The sequence below is a fragment of the Saccostrea cucullata genome, unplaced genomic scaffold (assembly GCF_032062105.1).
Source record: "Saccostrea cucullata isolate Sc308-1 unplaced genomic scaffold, CSIRO_AGI_Scuc_v1 ctg446, whole genome shotgun sequence".
Taxonomy (NCBI): Eukaryota; Metazoa; Mollusca; class Bivalvia; order Ostreida; family Ostreidae; genus Saccostrea; species Saccostrea cuccullata.
The window spans coordinates 448,735-457,111 of NW_026932574.1; the positions used below are offsets into that span (position 1 = coordinate 448,735).

Here is an 8,377-nt window from a genome sequence, read left to right on the forward strand (position 1 = left end):
TGCAGAACCTCGATAAAACCGGAAGTAAAAGTTTTTTCTCAATATACGTCACAGGTCACATGGTGTGGAGGAGTCTTAAAATGGCCCGGCGATGCATTGCTAATCAAATACCGATGTTCCATGGTGATCGGTCGATGATATATTCTCTATTTTTATCAAAAACGCATTGGTTTCTCATCTTTACCCCATCGCAGGATAATGTGACTGATACTTCAGTTTAATCATCGACACCGGAGTAGACGAACGTATGCTATACAGCACTTGGTAGCGACAATAATATCGTAATAACGTAATACTTCGTCTAATGCAGGGAAGTAAGATACCAAAGAAACTTACAATTATAGTTGTTCAGGTCATTGCGGTATACAAACAAACACAGATACACGTAACTTCAATAAAATGTAAACAAAGATACAAAAAATACAACCAGCATGAACGCGGGTCACCATTCCATGCCTGGGTACCCGTGCGCGTGACAATAAAGCAGTCAGGTATGACGGCTCTGAAGAATATACATGTACCCTGGGTGTTGATAATATCGAAAAAGGCGTGTTCAGCTTTAAACAGAATTTTTACTATTCTCGTTTAAAACTCTACATTTCGCATATTCTGTGGCCGTAAAACGGATCTTCTTGGTATATTCGATAGGTAGGTTGCAATTATTTCCAATATTTTTTGTCTCTTACCGGTGATTCCGGAGAAATCGACAGGCTTTCTCCTCCTCAGTCTATCTATCTGTCTGTCGGTATGTCCTAATGGTTTTCAGCACTGTTTTCTGAATACTTGTAAATCTTTTTGTATGCGAGATTACCTAGAGGAAATATAGATTAATATAAATATTTCTGTTTCCGAGATTTTTTATGCCTTTTAAAAAAAAATGTTTTAATTTATCCAAATATCAGTTGCTTGACCGGTACTAGAATTACTGTTGCAAGTCTCTTAGAGTTCTTGTTTATGTGTATTTTATTACAGTCATGCATTATCATCAAAATATTTTTAAAACAAGCTCAAAATTAGTTCATGTTGCTGTCAAATAAAAACAAGTGTTTAATATTAAGTACCTGCAGAGAAGTGACATTTTTTTTATAAGTATAAAGATTTTTCTGGAACTTCCTTGTCACAAAGAAGTAGATACTCAGCCTCTTCTTTTCGTTTATTTGTTTGTATAAGAAGATTTTCTTCATTTTTAGGTCACCTGAGTAAACTCAGGTGACCTATTGCTATCACTTTTCGTCCGTCGTCGTTCGTCGTGCGTTAACATATGAACATTTTCAGCTTCTTCTCTGAAACCACTGAACCAATTTCAACCAAATTTGGCATATAGCATTTATGGGTAAAGGGGAACAAAAATTGTGAATTTCATGGGCCCTGCCCCCCTGGGGCCTGGGGAGTGGGGCAAAACCACTAAAATTAGTGCAATCGTTAAAAATCTTCTTCTTTACTCCTGGACATCAAGCAGTCAAACTGTTTGCATGATTGTAATCAGCATTGAGTCTTCTACCAAAAATTTGAAATTCATGGCCCCAGGGTCAGGGGTTCTGGTGTTAGGGTGGGGCTAAATAAGTATATAGTGAAATTTCATTAATTCTTTGAAAATCTTCTTCTCTGCTCCTGGGTATTAAATAAACTAACTAAGTGCATAGTTATGATGAGCAAGAGTGCCTCTACCAAAATTGTGAATTTTATGGCCCCAGGGTCAGGGGTTCTGGTGTTAGGGTGGGGCTTTATAGATTATATAGTGAAATTTCTTGAATTCTTTGAAAATCTTCTTCTCTGCTCCTGGGTATTAAATAAACTAACTAAGTGCATATTTATGATGAGCAAGAGTGCCTCTATCAAAATTTTGAATTTTATGGCCCCAGGGTCTAGTGAAATGGTGAGGCTCTATTGATTATACAGTGAAAATACACTAAATCTTTGAAAGTTTTCTTCTCTGCTCCTTGGTATTAAGCAGATGAACTACCTATGTAGTTATGATGAGCAAGGGTCCTAATCTTCCAGAATTGTGTATTTCAAGGCCCCAGGGTCAGGGGTACCATAAAGGAGGGGGGGGGACTGTACTTATATACTGAAACTGGATGAATTGTTTGAAATCTGCTACTTGGTATTTATCAAATACTTTTTAAAAGCAAGGGTGCCTTTTCAAAAATTGTGCAATGTGTGGATCTTGGCCTAAGGGTCAGGGGTTCATGTGTGATTGGGGTATTACTGATCATGCTGAATATTACTGATTGCTTGAAATGCATTTTTTGTTCCCCTACCCTGCCTATGGGTATTAAGTAAACAAACTAAGCAACTGCTAAGTGTATTGTTATGATGATCAATGGTGCCTATTTCAAAATTGTGAATGCCATAGCATCTGGATTAAAACATGAATCAAATTCAATCACTGGAAAGTTGTTGCATAATGCTCAGGTGACCTATAAGGCCCATGGGCCTCTTGTATTATTATTCACTTACCATCATTGCCGGTGGAGTACTCAATCCGGACGGCAACTTGCATTTTTAAGGACATCTAATGCAACCAGGAAAATAAAGAACAGATCGCATGAAAACACTTGGCATAATTCCAATATTTAAAGTATATCTTTGTATATAAATAATTCTCACTCAAACCCATAATTCAGACAGCCAAGATGCATTCCTTTACCATGTTTACTGTAAGTTCTTTGTATTAGATTTTACAAGTATTATTTTGTTAAAATTAATTCATCATACATGTATATATCAGAATTTAGAGCGGTATAAATGTACTGTATATTAATTCAATATTCTATTCTATTAATCTTTTTTTATTAATTTTCCTTTATTTTCGCCGTAATTTTTTTTTAAAGTTTCGAATGATAAATATTTTTAAAAAAGTACTTCCAAACATAATGAAGTACCGGTATATTCCAGGTTTTCCTACTTATGTGTGCCTTATTTGCTGACGTTTCATCCGGTTGGCTAATAATTATGGGAGGAAACGATAGAGGATGCCCATGGCGAGGTTGGTGTTCAATCTAATTAATTAGCATTGTAAGCATTTCGTAATTAGCAAATTATAGGGTGTTTGTCAAAAGAAGGTTCGTAAAATTGTAAGATAATCTTAAAGAGATTGGAATAAGTTCCATCCGCCTCCAGAAGTTGAAACTTAGTTGTCTCTTATGAACTTCCATAATGTAATGCTTTAATTTGAACAATAGCAATATTACCATTTGAGAAACCTTAGGATGAAACTATCTATTTGACACAGTCTTTAGTATGGATCAATTCAGGTTCGAAAGCTTAACACCAAACATGTTTATATTTTTGTATTTTGCTCTCTTGTGAAATGAATAGGTCAAAAATTGCAACTCTAAAACAAAAATAAGATTGTGTCTTGACTCTTGAACAACCAAAATTATTCACTAAGATTTATGCCCACTCTCCGTGGCACCTGATCCCAAATCTGATGTTTCGGAGGTCCATGTTTGCTCTGCTCCTATTTTGCATTGATGTTTTTAGCTTGAGTACTTTTCGTTATCTCCATATAGTTCATGCACCATGAAAAGCTTTTAAAGCCATTAACCGCAAATTTTTTTAAAATCATAATAATTTTATTTATATATATATTATTTAAGAAAAGTTTATTAACACAAAAACATGAAAAAGGAATTGTTTATTTAAAACAGCCGGGGCTCATCCTTTTTATTTTGGGACGACTCACCTAGGTTGCATCATGAAACATGGTAAAAAGGGACGAAAACGTAGTGCACCTTGGAGAGGAACGTGGGATCTGTGGCATCGTTTCATTCAATATAGAGGATTTTTTTATGATTTTAAAAGTAAGTATCTAGCTATACTAATATTAAGCTGTATTTATCAAAACTAGAGGTGCAGTGTGCAGTGAACTCACAAGATGATACCCCCTGCTCCAATATACCGGAATTATTATTTCAAAAGTTCATGTTTTGCTAAAAGATATCCAAAATCAGTGTCAGATCAAAAAGTTAAATAGAAGGTCACAGTAGCATTATGTTAAAAGGCATTTCTGAAAGTATCATTAAATTTTATCCAGCTGTGGTGTAGGATTAGATATGGATAAGAGATGGGTACCCTTCAATATTATATAAAAAATGGCAGTGTCAATATTTTGCTTTGGGAAATTCGAAATATGATTTCGATCAAGAAGTAAAATAGGAGATGCACAATGTCACCATGTAGCAAAGAATTTGTGAAAGAAATCTTATTATTTCATGCAGACGTATAAGAGGAGTTGACAAGAGATGGGTATCCCAAAATGGAGAAGAAAGACGGGTGGACGAACGTACAGACGGATAGACATCCCGATCATTATATACCCTCCAATGTTTTAAGCGGGAGGAGGGGGGGGGGGTATAAAACACTATTGCGTACTTTTCGAGTGAACAGTGTATTTAATATTTTGGCTTAAATATTACATTTACTTCTCTGTTTAAGATGATTTTTAAGTAAACTAGAGGTACGTACATTTATTGTGAGCAATGAGCTCACTAAATAATACCCCCCGCCTCACATATGAATATAATGGCAGTATCCATGTTTTGCTCTGGAAAATCAAAATTATATGTCAGATCAAAAAGTAAAATAGGAGGTGTGCAATGGCAATACGTAATAAAGATTCTGTGAAAGTTTCATTAAATTTTCTTCATTGGTATAGGAGGAGTTTCGGATAAGAGAAAGGTACCCCAAAGCGTAACAGATGGACAGACGGACGGACGTACAGCCGGATGGACATACCGATCACCGATTACTACATACCCTCCAACTTTTCAAGCGGGGGGGGGGGGCATAATAACTAGTATTTTACAGCATTAAAAACAAGCAAATTTAAAGAGGGATAGGCCCCTGCTTTTAGTATCTTACGAAATGGGATGTTATTTTTCATGGCATATTAAGTCAAATATGAACGCTGTATCATATGTGATTGTCATTCAAAAGTAACCACCAAAGATAATTTAATTTACGCATATTGAGTGAAATATGAACGCTGTATCATATATATGTGTTTGTCATTCAAAAGTAACCACCAAAGATAATTTAAAAAAAAATTATGTCAATTTTTGAAGGAAAACATGAAGGATGAGGCCAAGGGGTTAAAAAAATCATAGCTTATTCGTTAATATCTTGTTACAGGTAATATAATGCACGTGCTCTATCTCCTCTCAATCAAAAGTTAAAAGGAAAGATAACATTTTTGAAAAGAAAGTCAACTTCAAGGTAATAGAGTAAAGAATTACAGTATAATTTAAAAAACCATTGTCACAGATATTATATACATGTACATATGTAATATATAGATACATACGAAAATTCATATCGTATGTCATATCAGCCCATGTGGGCCCATATCAACCCGAGGGCCGAGGGCCGATGTGACATATGATATAGATTTTAGTATGTACATGTAGTATTCTATTTATCATATATTTAAAATACATAATACACGATTTAACATATATAAGGTCATTGAAGAATGTTTGGTGCCTGCTTATAATCTAAATCTAATTTTTGGTAACTGAAAAAAAAATTAAGACCACAAATGTCATTAAACAATTATTTTACATGAATATTTAAATAAAATCAAGAAAATGTACTTTTAAACTTTAAACAAACATTAGTTCCGGTTTGATATGGATTTCTGCCCGCCGTCCGATACGTGATAGATTTTTGGACCGGTCCTTGATATGGGGTATTGTGACGTCACCCGTATCACACCGTGCAGAATCGGTGTATTTACTACTAAGTAAGAAATGCTAATTACTTCTCATTTAAAAGTAATGGCCAATTTAAAGAAACTTCAAAGTAAAGGTCACGGTGTCAAAAATCATAGAATAATAAGAAAATTCTTGTCACGGGTAATGTACACTTGAAACATGAAAGCTCTATCTTTTCTCATTCAAATGTAACAGACGGACAGATTGACATACTGAAAGGCAAATGAGATTTGGTGTCCTCGCAAAAGCGGTGGATGTAAGTGCACAGACATATTTTGTTATAAGCTTAATTACATTTTAAAATTTGATTTCTTATTTTAAATCTAGCCAACTCCAGAGTATCCATCGCTAGAAGTCGATTAAATGGACACTTGTGTCCTGGGGCTAGGGAACAGTACCCTGCTGGCTATAGCGAACTAAGTCCAGAATGTATTGAAGGTTGCGCCAAAAATTACAAATGTCAATTTGGTGAATACATCTTCCCGATCAACAACTGTCATAATTTTGCAAACCGTCTGTCTGAAGTTCTGTGTAGAAGAGGTACAACGTGTCCCGGCTGGTGTATGGGAGGCTGTAACGACGTGGAACATAATTATTAACAATTGAATGAAGTCATGTTTATTTTTCTGCTTTTATTTACTTGATACATGAACATTTACAGACTATAAAATGTATTTACTTGATCAGTTCACAAATTTTATACTTTGTATCCTACTTATGTTCATTTATTGTGGCTGAAATTGTGAGAATCCGATTAAGAAACAAAAACAGAAAGGATTTTTAGATTCAATTCTTTTTCACGTCTTTTTTTTTCAATAATACAGTTATTTGCATTCCAATGGGTACATGTACCAATTGGGTACCAATATACGATATATTCCGATAAGCCTGAAATAAAAGATATATCACAGAGCCTGAAACATTTTTCATATTGTATATTTAACTAGAAAGGGTTGTTAACATTCTGAAACGCATAAGAAACGCAACAAGCAGTAATCTACAAATGTTTGATTTTTTTATCTAATGATTTTCAAAAATGAATACAGTAAAGCTAAACTCACTTTTCAGAACATCAGAGATTCGATAAGAATGTTAAATGTTTATCTTTTACTTTACTAAGTAATACATGACTGATAAAACACCCCCTCCCAGCCATTCAAGTAAAACGTGCAAGACTAGTACTGTCCTGAACATCAATTGCAGCTTAATTTCTACTATACAATAGGTTCATCAATATCAATATCTGAGCGAAGGAATTATTCTTTGCCATTTTTATTGCCCGTTTTTTTTAGATAATTAGGTTGAATTTTCTCTAACTTAGAGCAGTGTAGCCATCATTGGACTGGTACAAGGACTGTCCTTAATGCATATGATACGTAAGACCATGTTAAAGCGTAATGTAGTGGATTTCTGCATTAGCAACTCTCCATCACCTTTGAAATGTTCCATCTAGAGCAATGGAAAATACGTACTTAAGGTATACCTTTACTCAGATTACCAAAAAGTCCACTAATAAGAACGAAAAACCACCTATTGCACATTGTACACCTATGATTCTTGTGTTAAATTTCAATTTCAAATAACTAGGTCAATGATCTACTTTTCATGCTAGTGGCCTTGAGCATTTCTCGGGAAATACCTCAATTTTTTACACTATGACCAATTTTTTCTTCACACACAAAATATTACAGGCAACAAAACTGTTTAAATAATGAAATATTATTATATAGCAATGGAACATCGTGCTTTATATTAAGAAATGATTAGAGTTTGGGCCATAATGTGATAATTATTACAGTCCGAATTTCCTCTGCCATATTTATATTTTTTCCCCATTTTTAATCGAACATTACAAAAATCTTACTGATAATTACTCTAGATTATTTATAGCCTCAGATTACTTTTGTCGCCCTTATCCTCGTGGTATTAATATTATATGGGGTCAATGATCAAATTATTGAGATATATTGTCTGGAATGGTTTTGTACGATTTTTGAATTTCTTTATTTCACAGCATTCAATCATTTGAAATAATTTATAAGCTTTAACAAATATATGTTTAAAATGATGTTTAAAGATACATGTAACCTGTACTTTGTGTTTTTATAATGCAAGAAATAAAAAAAAAATTGACAAATATGAAAAATTAAAAATTTAGTACGAATTTCCTCTGCATTACCATACATTGACATTTGATCCTGTATATTTTCTTTAAAAAATAAAATATTAAATTTTTGAATTGATTTTGATTTAAAACTTGCTTATTTTATCCATTTAGAACAACTTTTGATTTAACATATTATACTTTATAAAATTTCCTCTCTGTTTTCTGAAACCTGAGTAAACATCATCCTTAAGCCATTTTCAAGAAGCCTTAATTAGCATCGTTACGGGAAACGAAAGGAGAGTTTATTTTTTTAAATATTGCTGCATTACTTATGATGAACAGTATAAACCCTTAAAACTCCATAAAATTGCCAAATGTTTTGTTAAACATGCAATTTTTGATTCCTGGTAAGCAGACTTAAATTTGAGCTTCTGGTTATGATATGAAATTCGTTAAGCCGTTAAATTACCGTTATTTACTGTCACAGGGTGGCTGGCGGCTTCCCAAAATCACAAAGCAATGTGTATAAAGTAGTTTTTATTACAGATATTTA

General features: G+C 33.7%; 1 protein-coding gene across 1 annotated transcript; it reads left to right on the forward strand.

Moving 5' to 3' along the window:
• The first annotated feature begins 2,621 nt into the window (after positions 1-2,621).
• LOC134235445 (uncharacterized) lies at positions 2,622-6,630 on the forward strand. The gene is made up of 4 exons (XM_062717582.1): positions 2,622-2,660; positions 2,899-2,989; positions 3,654-3,806; positions 6,045-6,630. The coding sequence occupies exons 1-4, from the start codon at positions 2,637-2,639 to the stop codon at positions 6,314-6,316; spliced, it is 540 nt and encodes a 179-aa protein (XP_062573566.1). The 5' UTR covers positions 2,622-2,636; the 3' UTR covers positions 6,317-6,630.
• Positions 6,631-8,377: the final 1,747 nt, after the last annotated feature.

Excerpts from the sequence above, each read along its gene's own strand:
- LOC134235445 (XM_062717582.1), top strand. The coding sequence starts at position 2,637 with ATGCATTCCTTTACCATGTTTACT. Across the intron at positions 2,661-2,898 it reads ATTCCTTTACCATGTTTACT|GTTTTCCTACTTATGTGTGC; the intron begins GTAAGTTCTTTG and ends GGTATATTCCAG. Across the intron at positions 3,807-6,044 it reads ATTTTTTTATGATTTTAAAA|CCAACTCCAGAGTATCCATC; the intron begins GTAAGTATCTAG and ends TTTTAAATCTAG.